This window comes from Periophthalmus magnuspinnatus, chromosome 20 (genome assembly GCF_009829125.3).
Source record: "Periophthalmus magnuspinnatus isolate fPerMag1 chromosome 20, fPerMag1.2.pri, whole genome shotgun sequence".
Lineage (NCBI taxonomy): Eukaryota > Metazoa > Chordata > Actinopteri > Gobiiformes > Gobiidae > Periophthalmus > Periophthalmus magnuspinnatus.
Window position 1 is genome coordinate 23743575 of NC_047145.1, and position 20979 is coordinate 23764553.

Sequence of the window (20979 nt, forward strand, 5' to 3'; positions counted from 1 at the left end):
AGTCTAATTGGAGACGCTGATTCTTGTCCCCAGTTGGATTTATGTCCCCGACCTCCTGCTGTGTATCCCAGTCAAAGTCCCCAAAATTTGCCTAAGCAAGAACACACACAGCGTCTCTCACATGCACGCCCCTCATACAAACACAGGACAGATCAGACATGTGCACGCTCCTTTCACATGCACACACACACACAGCTCTCTCACGTGCACACCACTCATACACACACACAGAGTAAAGACATTAGGCTGAGCTCAGTGTGAAGGGCAGAGGTCTGAGCTGAGACCAGAGACAAACTCAGACTATCGCCTCCTCTACACTCCTCTTTCACTTGCTCTCTCTCCTAAGTCTCTTTCTCTCCTCCCTCTCTTTCTAAGTCTCACTCTCTGTCCTCACTCTCTCTCACGCTCTCTCTCTCTTTCTCCACAGTCTTTGTCCTCAGTCTCTCTCTTCTCTCTCTCCTAAGTCTTTCTCTCTTTCTGCTCAATCTCTCTCTCTCTCCTAAGTCTCTCTCTCTCTCATTCTCTCTATTCTCACTCTCTCTCTTCCTCCTCAGCCTTCTCTCTCTCCTCTTTCTCACTCATATTTATGTTCCTTTGTTTACCTCTCTCCTCTCTCACCTAACCTTCTTTTCCATTTTCTTCTTTCTTGCTCTTATTTATACCCTCCTCTCCCTTTCTCCTGTTGTTTATATCCCCCACTCTCGCTCTTTCAACTCGTTTACTTCCCTCTCTAACTCTCACCTGTTCTCTCCTCTCTCTCTCCTCTCCCTTACTCCTCTCCCTCTTTCCACTTGTTTACTTCCCTTCCTCGTTCTCACCTGTTTTAATCCCCCCTCCCTCCTCCTCTTCTATGTTTCCTCTCCTCGTGTCACTCCCTCTCTCCTCTCGTTTTATACCCCTCTTTACGTCCTTCTCACATGGTCTCCTCTCCCCCTCCTCCCTCTGTCCTCTCATTTACTTCCCTTCCTTGTTCTCACCTGTTCTACTCCCCCTCTTCACTGCCCCTCCTCTCTCTGCTCCCTCCCTCTTTCTCCCCCTCTCCTCTCTTTCTCCTCTCTCTTACTCCTCCCTCCCTCTCCCCACCTCCTCCCTCTATCCTCTCGTTTACTTCCCTCCCTCGTTCTCACCTGTTCTAATCTCTGGTTGCAGCTGCACAAACACAAACACACCAGCCCCATTGCATCCTGGGACTTTATCTCTCTGCACTGATGCATTCTGGGAGGTTATCACAGAGTCCAGACCTCGTTTAGACCGGAGCCGTCTTTAGACCCGCTTTAGACCCACTATAGTCCGGGCTTAGATCTGGTATCACGGGGACATGTACTTTTAACAATAATGACCCAAATAAATATCCCTCATTCACCTGCAGTTTACAGACATCACAGAGTTCAACTGCAGGTCACAGGCTCAGAGACCGGGTTCAGTCCTGGTTCAGTCCTGGTTTAGTCCTGGTTCAGTCCTGGTTCAGTCCTGGTTCAACTGTGGTTCAGTCCTGGTTTAGTCCTGGTTCAGTCCTGGTTCAGTCCTGGTTCAGTCCTGGTTCAGTCCTGGTTCAGTCCTGGTTCAACTGTGGTTCAGTCCTGGTTTAGTCCTGGTTCAGTCCTGGTTCAGTACTGGTTTAGTCCTGGTTCAGTCCTGGTTTAGTCCTGGTTCAGTCCTGGTTCAGTCCTGGTTCAGTCCTGGTTCAGTCCTGGTCCAGTCCTGGTTCAGTGCTGTTTTAGTCCTCTTTTTAATCCTGTTAATAGTCCTACTTTAGTTGTTGTCTAGGACTCTTTTAGTCCTGGTTTAGACCTGGTGTGGTCCTGACTTAATCCTGGTCTACTCTTAGTCCAGCCCTGGTTTAGTCCTGGTTTAGTTCTCTTTTAGTTCTGGGCCAGCCCTTTTCTAGTCCTCTTTTAGTTTTAGTCTAGTCCTTTAGTCCTTCTTTAGGCAATGGTTTAGTCCTGGTCAAGTCCTGATTTACTACTGGGTTAGTCTTAGTCTAGTCATGATTTAGTCCTGCTATAGTCCTGTTCTAATCCTGGTCTAGTCCTGGTCTAGTCCTGGCCAAGTCCTGGTTCAGTCCTCTTAAGTTCTGGTTTAGTCGTGGTCTGGTCCTGGTTTAGTCCTGGCTTAGTCCTGGTTTAGTCCTGGTCTAGTCCTGGTTTAGTCCTGGTTTAGCCCTTGTCTGGTCCTGGTTTTGTCCCGGTTAAGTCCCGGTTTAGTCCTGGATTAGTCTCGGTCTAGTCCTGGTTTAGTCACGGTTTAGTCTTGGTCTAGTTCCGGTCTAGTCCTGGTTTAGTCCTAGTCTAGTCCCAGTTTAGTCTCGGTTTAGTCCCGGTCTAGTCCCGGTTTAGTCCTGGTTTAGTCCCGGTTTAGTCCCGGTTTAGTCCCGGTTTAGTCCTGATTTAGTCCTGGTTTAGTTCTGGTTTAGTCACGGTTTAGTTCTGGTTTAGTCTCTGTCTAGTCCCGGTCTAGTCCCGGTTTAGTCTCGGTCTAGTCCCGGTTTAGTCCCGGTTTAGTCCCGGTCTAGTCCCGGTTTAATCCCAGTTTAGTCCCGGTCTAGTCCCGGTTTAGTCCCGGTTTGGTCCGGGTTTAGTCCCGGTTTAGTCCCGGTTTAGTCCCGGTTTAGTCCTGGTTTAGTCCCGGTTTAGTCCTGGTTTAGTCCTGTATTATACAGTCCATTATGCGCAGACCTTGTACTGAGCGCCGGTACATGGCAGGAGTCCATTAGACAGGCGCTGACAGGTGCATCGTGGGAAGTGTAGTGCGTTAGCTGTAACTGATGGCTTTAATTAGCGCTCTTTGATTGGACGGCGCTTTGTGCTCTGAGTTATGGCCCGGTTTAAAAGAAGCCGCTGACGAATGAGAACGCACCGTCACTAAATCAAACAGCCAATCAGGCACGAGACAGGCAGCGAGGACACGAGCGGCGCTTAGCACGAGTTATAGGACACGGCCGAGGAAATAAGGAGAGGAAATAAGGCGTGAAGCGAGGAGACAAGGAGACATGCCGTAAACAGGACGCAGCCCAGAGTTATAGGAGACAAGAGAGCAAATAAGGCGTGAAGGAAGCATCTAAGGAAGGATAAGATAGGACACTAAACAGGACTAAACCAGGACTGAACGAGGTGCAAACCAGGACTAAACCAGGTCTAAATGAGGTCTGACCCAGGACAGGACCAGGACTAAAACAGGACTAAACCAGGATTATACACAGGCAGAAGCAGGACTAAAACAAGTCTGGACCAGGACTGAATTAGAACTGAACCAGGACTTGACCAGATCTGAAGCAGTCTGGATCAGTACTATACCTGGTTCATATCTGGTTTATGATGTTTTTAATAGTGTTCATGTTGTGTGTATATAGTGTGTACTTATTGTCTTACCTGAGGGGACCCAGGGGCCGGAGGGGCTGCGGCTCTCGCCCTGATCCCAGTCGAAGTCATCGTCTCTGGACTGAGAGATCCGACAGTCTGGGCCCTGACCCACCAGGCACGCTGCAAACCACAAAACATACAACAGGCATTTAACAGCAAAACCATCACTGAGGAGGACGTAGCTAACATGCTAGCCACGTGTCCAAACAGGAAGTAAGCATTGGTGCGCTTCCATGTTCGTATTAACCCACTCTACGTGATCCTCGGGTTTGTATTTTACTATTGTGTCCCTAAATCAAGATATGAACATCAACAACAGAGAAATCAGACGGGGAAGCGATCTGAAAACCTTAGGCGCACCGGTGCACCCAGCTCAGTCATTAGTCTGGAGCTCCAAATTCGCCCCTATAGCTGCTAGCCTTGATGAGTTTTATTTGGAGCCGAACGCTGTGGATGACGTCACACTTTCTTAGTCTTCTTTATAAAGTGTATGGATATGAGCCTGGTCCTGGTCAGGAGGACCAACATGGACCCTTCTCCAGACCTGACCAAACACAACCAAACCAGACAATAAACAAACAAACCCACACTGGAGTGACTGTACCTGTGACAAATGAACCAGAGGAGGCAGAGTCCAGACACAGCTCAACACTCATGTGCTCAGGTCCTCATGCATGCTCACACACACACACACACACACACACACACATACATACACTCTTCTCTCACACACACGCACACGCACACATACACACACACACATATGCATACACGCACACACACATACACACACTCTTCTCACACACACACATGCACACCCCCACGCACATGCACACACACGCACACACACGCATGTACGCACACACACTCTTCTCACACACACACGCACACACACACCTACACACACGCGCGCACATACATGAGGAGAGTGCACAGACATACACAAACGATATGTGCACGATCCCTCACACACATACACAGACACACACACCTGTCATGTGCACGATTCCTCACACACACACACAGGACATATACACACTCTCTCTCACACACACACACACACACCCCCACACACACACACACACACAGAGGACAGCAGGATCCAAACTGCAGCACTTTCTCTAGCGCTGAGTCGGAGTCTGTTAAACCCAGATCAATATTTAAACTCAGGCTGATTTATGAACCAGCGGGAGCCAGTGTCTCTGTGGGGGGGTCTGTGAGCGTGCACGTGAATTAGTGTGTGTGTGCGGGAGAGTGCATGTGAGGAAGAAGTGCAGTCGATAAGCAGACTGGAGCTGTTAAGTCTATAATACTGTTAATGAGAGAGAGACAGAAGTCTAACCCACAACCTCCACGATAACCACTCTGCCACTGTAACACAGGCACTCTCCACTCAGATCAGAGGTCTAACCCACAACCTCCTGGTGAGAGGGAGGAGACAGGATAACCACTCTGCCACTGTAACACAGGAAGGACATGCAATTGTGTGTGTGTGTAAACTATATATATATATATATATATATATATATATATATATATATATATATATATATATATATATATATATATATATATATATATATATATATATATATATATATATATATACACACATACACACATACACACTTTTTTTTTCTTAGTGAAATCAGACTAAACTTTTTCTGTTTTAGGTCAATTAGGATTAACACAATTATTTATATTTGCTAAATGCCAGAAAAAATGAGAAGAGGATTATTTTTAGAAAATGTTTCATTACTTTCTTCAAAGTCAGAAGTTCACATACATTTCATTAGTATTTGGTACCATTGCCATTAAATTGTATGACTTGGGTAAGTGTTTTGATGAATGAGTTTTTGGCCCATTCCTCCTGACAGAACTGGTGTAACTTAGTTTGTAGCCTGTGTTGCTCGCACATGCTTTTTCAGGTCTGCCCATACATTTTCAATAGGATTGAGATCAGGGCTTTGTGATGGCCACTCCAAAACATTGACTTTGTTATCCTTAAGCCTCTTTGTAACCAGTTTGGCCGTATGCTTCAGGCCTTTGTCCATCTGGAAGACCCATTTATCCAAGCTTTAACTTTCTGGCTGATGCTGCCATGCCCCGTATTTCACAGTTGGGATGGTGTTCTCAGACTTGAAAGTTTCCTCCTTTTTCCCTCCAAACATAACAATTCTCATTATGGCCAAACAGTTCAATTTTAGTTTGGTCAAACCACAGGACATGTCTCCAAAACTTAAGGTCTTTCTTCCTGCGTGCATTTGCAAACTGTAATCTGGCGTTTTATGTTTCCTTTAAAGTGAGGGCTTCTTCTGCCGTGTGGATACAGTCCTCGTTTCACTGTGGATAATGACACACATTTACCAGCTTCAGCAGCATCTTCACAAGAGACAAGGTCTTTTGCTTTTGTTCTTGGGTTGATCTGTACATTTCGGACCAAAGCTCGTTCATCTCTGGGACACAGAACCCGTCTCCTTCCTGAGCGGTGTGATGCTGGACATTCCCATGGTCTTTATACGTGTGTGTATAATTGTTTGAACAGATGAACGTGGCACTTTCAGGCATCTGGAAATTGCACCAAGGATGAACCAGACTTGTGCAAGTCTGATATTTTGACTGATTTCCTTTGACTCTCCCGTGATGTTACACAAAGAAGCAGTGTGTTTCAGTTGTGCCTTCAAATACACCCACAGGTGTAAATGTTGTCAATAAACCAATCAGAAGCTTCCAAAGACATGACATCAAATATTTTTGTTCATCCTAATTGACCTAAAACAGGAAAAAATCTGTCTGACTTCATGTCACAGTAGGAAAAAAGTGTCTCTTTTATATATATATGTATATATGTGTGTGTGTGTGTATATATATATATATATATATATATATATATATATATATATATATATATATATATATATATATATACAGAGAGAGAGACAGAGAGAGAGACAGAGAGAGTGAGAGAGAGGTTTCTGGGGAGAATAATCCAAATGAGCCCTAAATATCAGCGGGGCTCATCGACCATCGGCTGCTCTGGATTCTGCTCAATCGGTTGCTCTCAAGTGCACATATGTGTGTATGTGTTGTGTGTTTATGTGTGTGTACATATTTGTGTGTGTGTCATGTATAGTAGAGTGAGGGGCAGGTCTGGACAGGAAATGCCTCGTGTCACTTTTGGATCTGTCACATTCCAATCACTGCTATTCAAACAATGAACCAGGACTGAACCAGGACTGAACCAGGACTGAACCAGGACTAAACCAGGACTGACCAAAACAAGATTCATTCACACATAAAAAGCCCAAACGTGCACACCCACACGTGTACACCCAAACATGCACACCCATATGTGCACACCCACATGTTCATGTTTTCCAGTGAGAGGGAGGACATGGTACATTTACACAAGTTTAAACTCTTAACGCTCATTTTACACTGAGAATACACAGGACTTTTCTCCACATTCACAAGTCCTGATTTAGTCCTGTTCTAGTCCTGGTTCCGTCCTGGTTCAGTCCTGGTTTAGTCCTGGTTTAGTCCTGGTCTAGTCCTGGTCTAGTCCTGGTTCAGTCTTGGTTCAGTCAAGGTTCAGTCCTGGTTTAGTCCTGGTTTAGGTCTGGTTCAGATTTTGTTTAGCCCTGGTCTAGTCCTGGTGTAGTTCTGGTTCAGATCTGGTTTAGTCCTGGTGTAGTTCTGGTTTAGATCTGGTTTAGTCCTGGTCTAGTCCTGGTTCAGTCCTGGTTTAGTCCTTGATCCAGACCTTGTTTAGTCTTGCTTAAGTCCTGGTTTAATATTCTTCTCTGTAATCTTGGCTGCAGATAGACAGGAAGTGAGGTCGTCTCCAAATGTCAGCTGTTTATTGCAGCTGTTGCCGTGGAGACGCTGTCGCCCAGTTACAGCGACGACAGGCGTGTGTTGGGTTCATGACCTCTGACCTTTCACAAGCGTACGACCTTTACTGAGTTTCCACCACAAAAAAAGAAATTAAAAGACTGAGAGTGAGGACTGAGGGTTTTACTGTAGTACTACTTTATATTGATACGTTGTAGCAATATTTCCTGGAGGTGTGAAGCTAACTGGAGGCACGGCTCTGTCTGAAGCTTTGTTACTCCAGTTAGACTTTAATCTGAGTTTTAGTTTAACACAATCTGACCATAAAGAACTGACTTAGAGGCATTTCAGAACATGTTTGTACAGTTCTAAACTACAGGGTTAGCAGCTTTTAATGCAGAATAAGAGATTTTGATGATTGTGGAGGAAATGACTTCAAAAACTGCAGTGTTTGTGATCTGCTCTTTGGGCTTCTTCAAATTGTGATTTTGATTCGATTGCAATTTGTCTTGGAGCCATTTTGGATGAACAGCGGGAGAATGGACTCGTCTACAGACATGATGAGATGTGAGATTTGTGTATTTTGGTTTTTCAGATTAGTGAAAGTGTGTCGTTCCTGGAGGTTTAATCCCGGCTCCACCTTAAGACTCCTCAGACCCCCACATCCTTCCTGTGTCTGTGGGATTACAATTATAATCTCTTAATAATCATGTTTCAGATTAAACTTGACCCAAGAAACTCAAACCCAGATGTGTCCTGGTTTATGTTTAAATGCCCCATATTACAGAAAAATGGACTCTTGAGCTTTAAACCATGTTATAATGTTGTTCCTCCACAAAAACACACTTGGAGTTGTGTTTTGTTTCATTCACACATGTTTGAGTAACACTTTATTATTAGTCTGTACATCTCCAAAGCTCAAAATGCTCTGTTCCACTTTGTGATGTCATGAAATGGTAGTTTTCAAGTTCACAGCTCCTTTTACCTTTAGTTCAGTAGAGATTGGCAATTCAAGATCTGAATTTGTCCAAATAATTCTAGTGAAGGCACAGTGGAGCACGTCCTGTATTACCACATGACATCACAAGGTGGAAGGAGTGTTTTCTGTTTAAAAGAAGAACTCAGCCTGAATCTGCAGGTTTGTGTGGTAAACATGTGAATGAAACAAAACACAACTACAGGTCTGTTTGTGGCGAGGAAACAACATTAGAACAGATCAGAAAATAGAGGAATATGAACCTTTAATATCTCTGTAACGATCCTCATGAAGCAAAAACTGGCACAAAGTTCATCGTCTTCTCTGTCCATGTAAATAAACGTAGGGGCTTTTCTACAGTTTGTCTGAGGAGGTGAACACAGACAGGACGTGATGTACGTCCTGTTTCCTGTTCAGCTCTGGACCCTCCCAGACCAGAGGTGTCTGAACATAGAAAATCACAAAGGAAGCAGAACGCTGACGGAGACACAGACTGAATCACTGAAGAATCACAGAGGAAGCAGAGGGCTGAGGGACACACAAACTGAAGCCTCTGAAGAATCACAGAGGAAGCAGAGGGCTGACGGAGACACAGACTGAATCACTGAAGAATCACAGAGGAAGCAGAGGGCTGATGGAGACACAGACTGAAGCCTCTGAAGAATCACAGGCTTCACACAACAGTGTGTGTTGTTCAAATACTGATCAGCCGACAGAGTAACTATTGTGCCGGGCCTACCTACAGACTGTAACACTGTTCTAAAAGCTTCATTTGGGACGCACTGATTCAGCTTTTTCAGTTCCGATACCGATGTCGATATTATGGCTTTAAGTATTTGCTCTGTGATTCCTGATGTGACTGAACACAGCATTTATTTCCTTAAAACAAAACAAAAAAAACTGATCCAAATGTGTTATGTATCTGTTATTTATCTCTGGAGTAATGACAGAACAGCTTTGTGTAAATACAACATCAAACACTATGAGACTTTCTGGGCAAATATCAGTCAATTTTATTACATCAAATTATATCCACAACCAGGATATCGGCTGAACCGATATATGGAAGCTGATCTGATCCTGCAAACCTTTGTGGATGGGCACTGATATTTGGTACGAGGATTGGGTTGGTGTGTCCCTCCCTCCTTTGTGGCTAAATATTTGTTATGGTTCTTTCCACTGAGTGAATCTGTGACACTAGTTTACAGAAAACACTCACATGAGCTTTAAGTCAGTTTAAATCAATATTGTGCTTGTCTCTCTATAGTTATAATCTATGACACCTGTGGATCGTTAAGTTATAATTTACACATTTTAAAATCACAATATTCATTTAAAGCAGCTTAATAACAGAAACAAGTCCACTGACTTCTGCGTTAGAAAACTGTAGTACCCAGTGTGAGCTGACATCACCGTAAACATCACATCACACTAGAGAGCAGTGGAATATAGACTAGAGCCGCCCCCGTATCCTCTGTGTGCTACAGACCTGCACTACGAGGACCGGGACAGGACCGGGACTGGACCGGGACTGGTCCAGGACTGGACTGGGACCGGACCGGGACTGGTCCAGGACTGGACTGGGACCGGACCGGGACTGGACCGGGACTTAAATATGTCATAGAGCAGATTCCACAAACACGAAATGAAAGACACTCACCATGTGGGAATAAAGGCTTTAAAAAGAACACCTCTGACTCACTCAGCCTTTTCACTTCTCTGACGTGTTAGTACTTTAGTGTGGATTAGTAGTAGTAGTACTACCTGTCAGTATATAGTAGTACTTTAGTGTGTAATAGTAGTAGTAGTAGTACCTGTGAGTATATAGTTGTACTTTAGTATGTATTGTACTGTAGAGAAGTGTGGTCCTCAGACTGAACTGTGATTAATCTTAATGTTACAGATCAATACAGAGCCTCAGCCTCATCAATACTAACTACTGTCTCTACACTGCAGTACTACTGCTACTGTCCTACTACTACTGTACTACTGTTACAGTACTACAGTTACTGTACTACTACTGTACTACTGTTCCTACTGCTCATAAACCACAGTACACAGCCTCATTGGTGCAAACTACTGTCTCATGCTCTCATACTGCTGCAGTACTGTCACTGTACTACAACTCCTTTCTCCTCTCCTCCCTCCTTCCCACTCTCCTTTTCTCCTCCCTCCTTCCCCCTTTCTCTGCTCCTCTCCTCTTTTTGTCTCCTCCATCTCTCCTCCTCTCCTCCTTTTGTCTCCTAATCCCTCTTTTCCCAGATTCCAAACTTTTATTTTGAAAGAGAAAATCCACAGCAAAATTAGACTGAAAAATGGAGAAATAAACAGTTAAAAAACAAGGTCTGAATCGGTAATAACTAAAACAGATCTAGATTGGGTTTGAACCATGACTAACCCAGGACTAAACCAGGACTAAACCAGGACTAACCCAGGACTAAACCAGGACTAAACCAGGACTAAACCAGGACTAAACCAGGACTAACCCAGGACTAAACCAGGACTAAACCAGGACTAAACCAGGACTAAACCAGGACTAAACCAGGACTCTTGGTTCTCAAACCTCTGTCTCTCTGGACTCTGGATTGAGGATGAGTAAAAGGCTAAAGTCTGGCCTGAGACTGGATTAGACCAGGATTATCCTGAGACCACCGTCTCAGACCCTGACTCTGAGGACCAGACTAGGACCAGGACTGCACAGAGCCAAGACTCAAAGTGGACCAAAGAGCCGACGGGGACTCATCTGGTCTAAACTGTGAGAGATAAGAGCGCCCCCTGTGGAGCAGTGTCCCTCAGACTGAGGAGCTACAGCAGCCACACTGCAGCCAGGCCCGGCCATCACCATCACATTTATGTTAATAAAGCTCTTTGTTTAAAGTTCTCTTTTTAAACACGTCCGTAAACACATAAAACCTAAACACCTAAACTAAACAACAGGGTGAGCAGCTTTTAGGCAGAATAACACAGGAGATTTTGTTATTTGTGGAGGAACTTTAAAAAATGCAGTCTTTGGGTGCATTCAGACTGTCTCTATAGTTATAATCTGACAGCCGTGGATCATTACGTTATCATTTTTATGTAATATAATTTTCACATTTTAAATCTCAATATTCATCTAAAACAATTTAATAACAGAAACAAGTCTGCTGCCTTCTGCGTTAAAAATCTGCTGATGTCGCCGTAAACATCATCACAACAAAGCGCCGCATGCTGTCGTCCTGTGGAGAGCTGCACATTACCAGAGAGCAGCGCTTTTTTTTCATTTATACTAAAATGAGAACACGATGCTGCTGAATCCTACGAGTATAAAGAACAAAGTGCAGACGTCACAGTGGGCGTGTACATCACAGTGGGCGTGTACATCACAGCAAGCGAGTACTGATGATACTGAAAACGGGAGTTCATCTGCAAAATGGTGTTTTGAGAATAATCGATTAAAGCTTACTCAATCATGCACAAATCTAAATACAACTTCCGAGGGTGAATGAGAAGAAACAGCTATAACATGGTTGAAGCTCTGAAACGTCCGTTTCACAGAACAGGCCTGATTTAAATGAAGCGTGAGGATCATGTGTGGAACATGTAACAACGACTGTGTGACTCCTGGGGTCAGAGGTGTCGCTCTCAGACAGAGGGGGGCGCTGACGAGGCTCTGCACCTGTCAGCGCTACATTAGCCTTTAGCCTTTAGCACTCAGATGTGATTGGACCAGACAGCAGCCGAGGGGAAGCTCCCAGCATGCCCCGGGGCAGAGTCATGTGACGAGAGACGACACTGACAACTGCTCTTTAAGACGTCAGGATCCTGGTCTGGACACGAGGCTAACCACTCTGCCAGACCCCCTGCACTGAGTGAGGAGAGGAGCGAGAGAGAAAGAGAGAGAGACGGGGAGGGAGAGAGAGGGAGAGGAGAGAGAGGAGAGAGAGGGAGAGAGACGGGGAGGGAGAGAGAGGAGTGAGAGGGAGAGAGAGAGAGAGAAAGAGAGAGGAGCGAGAGAGAGAGTGAGAGAGATGGGGAGGAAGAGAGAGGAGTGAGAGAGACAGGGAGAGAGAGAGAGAGGAAAGAGGAGAGAGAGATGGGGAGGGAGAGGAGAGAGGAGACAGGAGAGAGAGGGAGAGAGAGAGACAGGGTGGGAGAGAGAGGGAGAGGAGAGAGACAAAAAGAGACAGGAAGGGAGAGAGAGGAGAGAGAGAGAAAGAGCAGAGAGACGAGGAGGGAGAGAGAGGAGGGAGAGAGGAGGGAGAGAGGAGCGAGAGAGAGGGGAGAGAGAGCGGAGAGACGGAGAGGAGAGAGAGGGGGAAAAAGAGGGTGATAGGAAAGAGCGTGGCAGGGAGAAGAAGAGAAACAGACATCTGGAGCAGAGGTTTGAGCATCCACATAAAAACCACCTCAAATATATTTAAAGAAATGATTATAGACCCGTACTGCAAATACTATTACCACAGAATAGTACTGCAAATACTACTACTACTGTGCTAACTGAGGAATACACAACACCATGTACAGATTACACAGGCAACAACGCACGTTTGTCACCTTTCCATGTTTTAGGCCTTTAGTATTTTTATGGCAACAATACACATTTTAGTCCTGGTGTAGTCTTAGTTAAGTTCTAGTTTAGTCCTGGTTTAGTCCTGGTTTAGTCCTGGTTTAGTCCCCTGTGTTTTAGGCATAAGATCTGGGTCTTCACGAGGTTTTAGTGGGGTCTATGTGGGGTCCAAACATGGTCTAAACCTGATCTAAACCTGGTCTAAACCTAGACTTGGGGTCCTTTCGGGGTCTTTTTGTCCTTATGGAGGTTTTTATGGTGAATATTTGTGCAGATGTAGAGAGTTTGGCTTCCGGCCGCGGCTGGTTTCATTCTGAGACTCTGTTAATTGCTCCTAATTATCCTGAAAAATAAACCGGAGGCAACCAGAGAAAAGAGGAGAGGGAATGAGGGAGGAGGGAAGGAGGAGAGGAAGGAAGGAAAGAAGAAGACAAAGAGAAGAGGGGAGAGGAGACAAGGAGAGGAGGAACACAGGAAACAAGGAAGGAAGCGGGAGGAGGGAAGAGAGCTTGGGGCAAGGACACAGGACAGAGGAAACAAGGAAACATGCAGGGAGGAGATGAGAAGAGAAGACGAGGAGGAGAGGAGACAAGGACAGAGGAGATGAAGAGAAGAGGAGAAAGGAGAGGACAAGAAGAGGAGGGAAGAAACAAGGAGAGAGGAAACGAGATGAGGAGAGAGGAGACAAGGAGTGAAGGAGAGAGGAGATGAGGAGAGAGGAGACAAGAAAGGAGAGAGGAGACAAGGAGAGAGGAGATGAGGAGACAAGGAGACAAGGAGAGAGGAAACGTGTTGTGTTTGTGTTTCTTTAGTCAAATGTGCTCCGTCTGTTCTGTCCAAAAACACACCTGCTTATGCACCGCATCAACACCTGCTCAAGACACCTGCTGGAGTCCTGGTTTAGACCTGATTTAGTCCTTGTTTAGTCCTGGTTTAGATCTGGTTTAGGCCTGGTTTAGGCCTGGTTTAGTCCTGGTTAAGTCCTGGTTTAGGCCTGGTTTAGACCTGACTTAGTCCTGGTTTAGTCCTGGTTTAGATCTGGTTTAGACCTGATTTAGTCCTGGTTTAGTCCTGGTTTAGATCTGGTTTAGACCTGATTTAGTCCTGGTTTAGTCCTGGTTTAGATCTGGTTTAGACTCGATTTAGACCTGGTTTAATCCTGGTTTAGACTGGGTTTAGACCTGGTTCAGACCTGGTTTGGACCTGACTTTAGTAATGTTTAATTGTAATGTAGCCAGCTAATAGATGTTTAATGTAAGAAACAAGTGTCATCTGTAAAACAGACCGGGCTTGATTTAAAACCATATACTGAGTAAATAACGTTTACTAAAGACTAGAATAAGAACAGACTACATTACTGCCAGTGTCTCCTCACTATCCACCTATAGAGAAACTACAGGTGGACAATGCTCCTCACAGCCTGAGGAACAGTGTATTCTGATCTCTCCTTCGATGTGAGGATCATCTTAAACACAGAGGCTGTAGATCGTGTGAATGGGACAGACTCACTGCCTCATGCTAACACATTTAGCTCCTGAGCTTCACTGAAACTACAGTCGCTGCCCTGTGCTCTGCAGGGACACAGTCTGGAGTGAGTTTACAAAGGTTACTGTGCGCATTAGTTTGAGTAAAGCTCCTCTTTGAGCAGCTGAAAAACTTCAGTGATTAGAAGTGACGCAGGAAGTGCATGTCGCGGCATTGCATGTGAGTGTCTTTATATTAGAACAAAAACATGGTTGAATTTAAGCCTCAACCAAGTCCTGGACAGATACAAGAGATGTCCCAGGTCACACTCAGCTGTGACCGCTCCTGTAGGCACACTGACCCCACACAGGCCCCACAGGGGCCCCAAACTGAACCCACACAGGCCCCATACTGACCCCACATTGACCCCACACTGACCCCACACGGGCCCCACAAAGGCCCCACACTGGCCCCACACAGGCCCCACACTGGCCCCACACAGGTCCCACACAGGCTCCGCACGGGCCCCACACTGGCCCCACACAGGCCCCACACAGGCTCCGCACGGGCCCCACACTGGCCCCACACAGGCCCCACACAGGCTCCGCACGGGCCCCACACTGGCCCCACACAGGCCCCACACAGGCTCCGCACGGGCCCCACACTGGCCCCGCACAAGCCCAGCCCGACTGGCCTGACCTCAGCCTTGGTCAGCTGGGTGTGTGCAGCTGTGGGTGTGGGAGGCGGAAAAAAATACTCGCACAGGCGCCAAAAGCACCAATTTGGTCACAGTCTGGAGCCCTGTATTCAGTCCTGGTTTAATTCTGGGTTAGAAATGATTTAATTCTAGTTTAGAGCAGATTTATTCCTGAGTTAATTCTGATTGGTTTACTTACAGAATCCATGTTTTCAGATGTAGTTCAGTAGCCGTTTAAACTCAAACTCAGATGATTCAGAATCCTCTTGTTTTGTTCCACAAAGTTTGTCTCGTCTTAAAGATCTGCTCTGCTTCTGCAGCGTGTGAGCGTGCACGTGGTTAGACATGTGTGAGCGTGCACATGTGTGTGTGCGCGTGTGTGAGTGTGTCTGTGCATGTGTCTGCGCGTGTGTATGTGTGTGTCTGTGTGTGCATGTGCGTGTGCGTGTGTGTGTGTATTAGCCTGGTGTTGTGTTGATGCTAGGGCAGAGTTATGTGAGTGTTCATGTGTGTGTGTGTGTGTGTGTGTGTGCGTGTGTGTGTATTAGCCTGGTGTTGTGTTGATGCTAGGGCAGAGTTATGTGAGTGTGCGTGTGTGTGTGCGTGTGTGTATTAGCCTGGTGTTGTGTTGATGCTGGGGGCAGAGTGTGATGAGTCTCATTAAAGATAATTGGGAATAATTATTCTCAAACAGCAGCTTTTATAACGAGACTCGCTCCAGGCACAGACCCTCGCACCAGACCCCCGCCAAGGCACCCCCTCCCCAGGACCTTCTAGACCCGATATAAAACCTGCACAAGAGCAAACCCTGCGCCAGACCTGATCCAAACCTGATCTAGACCCCCGTCAAGGCACTCCCTCGCCAGGACCCTCCAGACCATACTAAAAACCAAGTCCAGCCCATAGAGTGTGTAAAGAAGTGGACTAAGGAAGTGTGACGTCGCCCACAGTGTTCAGCTCCAAATGAAGCTCGTCGAGGTTAGCAGTTATCGGGGTGAATTTGGAGCCCAGTTCCATATTTGGACTTCCGACTGCGAGTATCATAGCAACCAAAGAGCCAATCCAGAGTGAGGCTGTTAAAGGTAAAACGTCCCTTTCCGGCTACACCACTGATTTAGCAGGGAGCGGGCACTGCTAGCAACAGGGTTGATTGACAGCCACGCTAATATGAGTGACCTCAGGGAAAGAAGGCATCTGATTTTTGTCTGATATTAATGTTCATATCTTGATTTACAGACACAATAGTGAAATAAAAACCCTGGGATCATGTAGAGCGGGTTAAGAAAAACCTGTTAAGACCAAAATGATGAACCTGACAGCAGCAGTTACAGTTTTCAATAGAGAGAAGAAGAAAGTGAGTCGATGAAGCCAGAAGTGCAGCCATGCTCACTTCCTGTTTTGAATACGGCAGTTAGTGAATTAGCTATGTCCATTTATATAAACTGTGGATGATCCAGACCTGCCCCAGAACTAGGAGAACCACAAGAACTAGGAGGTGTTCAGCTCCAGGACTCTCAGGACAGACTCAGAATCCAAATCCTGCTTTAGACTTTAGACCTGAGAGACCAAACTGAGGCCCAAGGCGAGGACTGAACCAGATCTACGAGGAGAGAGGAGAGGAGGAGCAGAAAGAGAGAGGAGAAAGGAGAAGATGAAAGAAGGGAGCAGAGACAAGAAGAGAGGGAAGAGGAGAGTACAGAAGAGGGTGGAGATGAGGAGAGAGGTACTAAGAGGAGAAGAAAGGAGAGGGAGCAAGAGGAGGAGACGGGGGGAGACAGGGGAGGAGGTAGGAGGAGAGGAGGAGACAAGGATAAAGGAGACAAGGAAAGCAAGGAGTAGACAAAAAGGAGCCTTCTGGTTTCTCTCCTACATATAATAGTAAAATGTAATATTTCATAGGGCAGTAGGTTGTGGTTAGTCACACTCTGAGTCGCCCTGGGGCAGACTGACAGTGATGTGGCTGCCACTATCATCCCCCTCTCACACCCACCCTCACCCCTCACACCCCCCTCACCCTGCACAGGGAGGGAAAGTGTGAGGCCCAAAGGCACGCCAACACCCTCACTCTGTCTCTTCTCATCAGACCTGTCCTGGTCCTGAGTAAGTCTGGAATGACAGGGTCACTCACGATTCAATAAGATACACAGCTCATGATACCATAACATAATACAATATGCTATAATATCACCATAACATCACCATAACATCATCATAACATCATCATAACATCATCATAATGTCACCATAATATCACAATAATATTACCATAATATTACCATAATATCACCATAACATCACCATAACGTCATCATAATGTCACCATAATGTCACCATAATATCACAATAATATCAACATAATATCAACATAATATCACCATAATATCACCATAACATCACCATAACATCATCATAATGTCACCATAATATCACAATAATATTACCATAATATTACCATAATATCACCATAACATCATCATAACATCATCATAATGTCACCATAATATCACAATAATATCACCATAATATCACCATAATATCACCATAACATCATCATAACATCATCATAATGTCACCATAATATCACAATAATATTACCATAATATCACCATAATATCACCATAACATCACCATAACATCATCATAATGTCACCATAATATCACAATAATATCAACATAATATCAACATAATATCACCATAATATCACCATAACATCATCATAACATCATCATAATGTCACCATAATATCACAATAATATCAACATAATATCACCATAATATCACCATAACATCATCATAACATCATCATAATGTCACCATAATATCACAATAATATTACCATAATATCATCATAATATCACCATAACATCACCATAACATCATCATAATGTCACCATAATATCACAATAATATCAACATAATATCACCATAATATCACCATAACATCACCATAACATCATCATAATGTCACCATAATATTACTCAATATATCAATACAGCCTCACGCGCTACTGATGACAATATTTTGGCACACCCCTAGTCCTGAGTTTGGATCTGCTCTTGTTTAGTCCTGCTTTAGTCCTGGTTTAGTCCTGCTTTAGTCCTGGTTTATTCCTGCTTTAGTCCTGCTTTAGTCCTATTTTAGTTCTGGTTTAGTCCTGGTTTAGTCCTGTTTTAGTTCTGGTTTAGTCCTTGTTTAGTCCTGTTTTAGTTCTGGTTTAGTCCTGCTTTAGTCGTGTTTTAGTCCTGGTTTAGTCCTTGTTTAGTCCTGTTTTAGTTCTGGTTTAGTCCTTGTTTGATCCAGATAAAATTGTATTGTTTTGGTGACATCTGTTCCTTTAAGACGTTCAGATTATTTATGGAGATTAGGATGAAGATTAGACCATATCACTGACAAGCTCACACGCACGCTCACACGCACGCACGCTCACTTACATGCTCACACCTCACACGTGCACGCTCACACCTCATACGTGCACGCTCACACACACACACACACAGGATTAATGTGAGGTCACCTAGGACAGAGGACCTAGGTTCCTTCAATGAGTAATACCACAAGAACTCTACAGTTTAAATACTACTACTGTAAATACTATTACTGCAAATACTACTACTGCAAATAATACTACTGTAAATACTACTACTGCAACAATTTTGATTTGATAAAAGCCCATGTTAGAGTTCACCTAAAATAAACATAAAGTGAACAGTGAATGAGTTTAAATAACAGATGAAGTAACAACAGGACTGAACCAGGACTGAACCAGGACTGAACCAGGACTAAACCAGGACTAAACCAGGACTAAACCAGGACCAAACCAGGACTAAACCAGGACTAAACCAGGACTGAACCAGAAGTAAAGCAGGACTGAACCAGGACTGAACCAGGACTGAACCAGGACTGAACCAGGACTGAACAGGACAGGATCAAACCGGGACTGAACCAGGTCTAGAGTTGAGTGTGTGTGTGGAGGGGGGGCTGCAGCCTGAGGCACAACTGCATTAGGCTCCAACTGAGAGAGAGCCTCGAGCAGGATCCAGGCAAGACCAGGACCAGGACTGAACCGGGACTAGACCAGGACTGAACCGGGACTAGACCAGGACTGAACAAGGACTAGACCAGGACTAAACCCAGACTAACCTGAACTGGACAGAGAATTAAGTCTGAACTTTAAACTAATCCAAGCATCCCATGCATTTCAGAAAATGTGTGTGACAACATGGAGACACAGGGAGGGCATCTGACACACAGGGAGGGCATCTGACACACAGGGAGGGCATCTGACACACAGGGACATTTCAGAACATGTTTGTACAGTATTTTCCTATATAAAGACTCTGCAGAAGGCTGTGCAGTCAGATCATTTGGATTGGGAGAGTTTGTTCACAGTTTCCGATGGTCGATAGTAAACTCATCATTATTCACATTTTTCATGTTTCCAAACCACATTTTCAATCTGAAAATAGGCTCATTATTTAGAAAAACTCTGGTAACGTTTTAAAGAGAGAGTAAATATTTAAAGTCACACTGGTCCTAACTCTGACGCAACCACCTGAGCCCGGGGCAGGATCCAGGCAAACCCAGGACTAAACAGGGTCTAAGGCAGGACTAAAGCAGGACTGAACCAGGACTGAACCAGGACTAAACCAGGAAGCAGGTCTAATGAGGTTCTGTTTTATACAAACACATATTTATGAAAAGCTGCTTCACAGTTTTGATGAAGACGGAGGTTTTTCTGCTAAATGTCAGACACACACACTTACACACACACACACATGCACACACACCCCTGCACACACATACACACACTCTTTCTCCTGTATTGTACTTGTGTATATTTTGTGTGTTATTACTGAGCAGAGTAAATGCCACAGTGACAGCAGCAGACAGATCACTTCCTCTGAACCCCACTCAGACCCGTACCAGTCCCGGTTTAGTCCTGGTTTAGACCTCGTTTAGTCCCTGGTTCAGTCCTGGTTCAGTCCTGGTTCAGTCCTGGTTTAGTCCTGGTTTTGTCCTGGTTTAGACCTCGTTTAGTCCCTGGTTCAGCCCTGGTTAAGTCCTGGGTAAGTCCGGGTTTAGTCTAGACGTGGGCAAACTACGGCCCGGGGGCCACACATGGTCCTTAGATCTTATTAATTCGGCCAAACATGACCAAATTATATTAAAATAGGTAAGAGTAAACCCTGTTTTTCTGCTGTGTTTATTTAACTGAAATTTAACAAATTAATTATTAGTTTAATTAATGCATTTGGAAAACACTTTGTACAATGAGCCTTGCATATTCATGCTTTTCTACATGTTACAGGCCAAATCTCTAATGTGATATATATATATAAACTAAACACAAATCACTCACTGAACTACATGGACCATGATGCTTTGCTCCGGTTCAGTTCAGCCAATGAACTGAAGAGGACGGACTAAACTTCACAATGTCCAGAAACGTCTGAGTGACATACAATAAAAGCAGCTGATTAGGATGAATGTGCAGTGGTAGTGTGAGGAGCTGAGGCTGCAGATCCTGAGATTAGCCTAATCCTGTGTCCATTACAAACACTAATCTCAACTAATCTGGACTATACCACTCAAAACAAGAGTGTCAGATGCCCTCCCGGCGCTCAACGAACAGGAGAGGGGCAGTGGAGCAGAGGAACAGAAGAGCAGAGGAGAGGGGCAGAGGAGCAGAGGGTCAGCGGAGAAAAGAGGAGCAGAGGGTCAGAGGAGCAGAGGGTCAGCGGAGAAAAGAGGGGCAGAGGAGCAGAGGGTCAGTGGAGAAAAGAGGGGCAGAGGGGCAGAGGATGAGTTGTTTCCAGAGACAGTTAAATCAGCAGGTTTTTGTTTAATCCTGAAACAGCGTCTGATGGATTATAGCCCCTTTAATCCTGTTACCCCAAAACTGCCCAAGTCCTTTTTTAGTCCTGCTCGAGTCCTGGGTCAGTCTTGTTTAGGTCCAACTCTAGTCCTGGTTTAGTCCTGGTATAGTCCTGGTTTAGTCCTGGTTTAGTCCTGGTTTAGTCCTGGTTTAGTCCTGGTTTAGGTCTCTGTTGCTCTGTTCCTTTTAGGTTTCATAAAAGCAGGTCTTGCTTCAAAAAATG

The 20979-nt window shown here is 45.0% G+C and overlaps 1 protein-coding gene across 2 annotated transcripts in view; it reads right to left on the reverse strand.

Annotated features, from left to right (window-relative positions):
* LOC117388029 (receptor-type tyrosine-protein phosphatase mu-like) overlaps positions 1–20979 on the reverse strand; it is a 107901-nt gene that overhangs the window by 81911 nt on the left and 5011 nt on the right. For both annotated transcript variants that reach the window (XM_055230174.1, XM_055230173.1), the window contains exon 2: positions 3369–3479. In XM_055230174.1, the coding sequence (XP_055086149.1) occupies positions 3369–3479 (111 nt within the window). The remainder of the gene's footprint in view (positions 1–3368; positions 3480–20979) is intronic.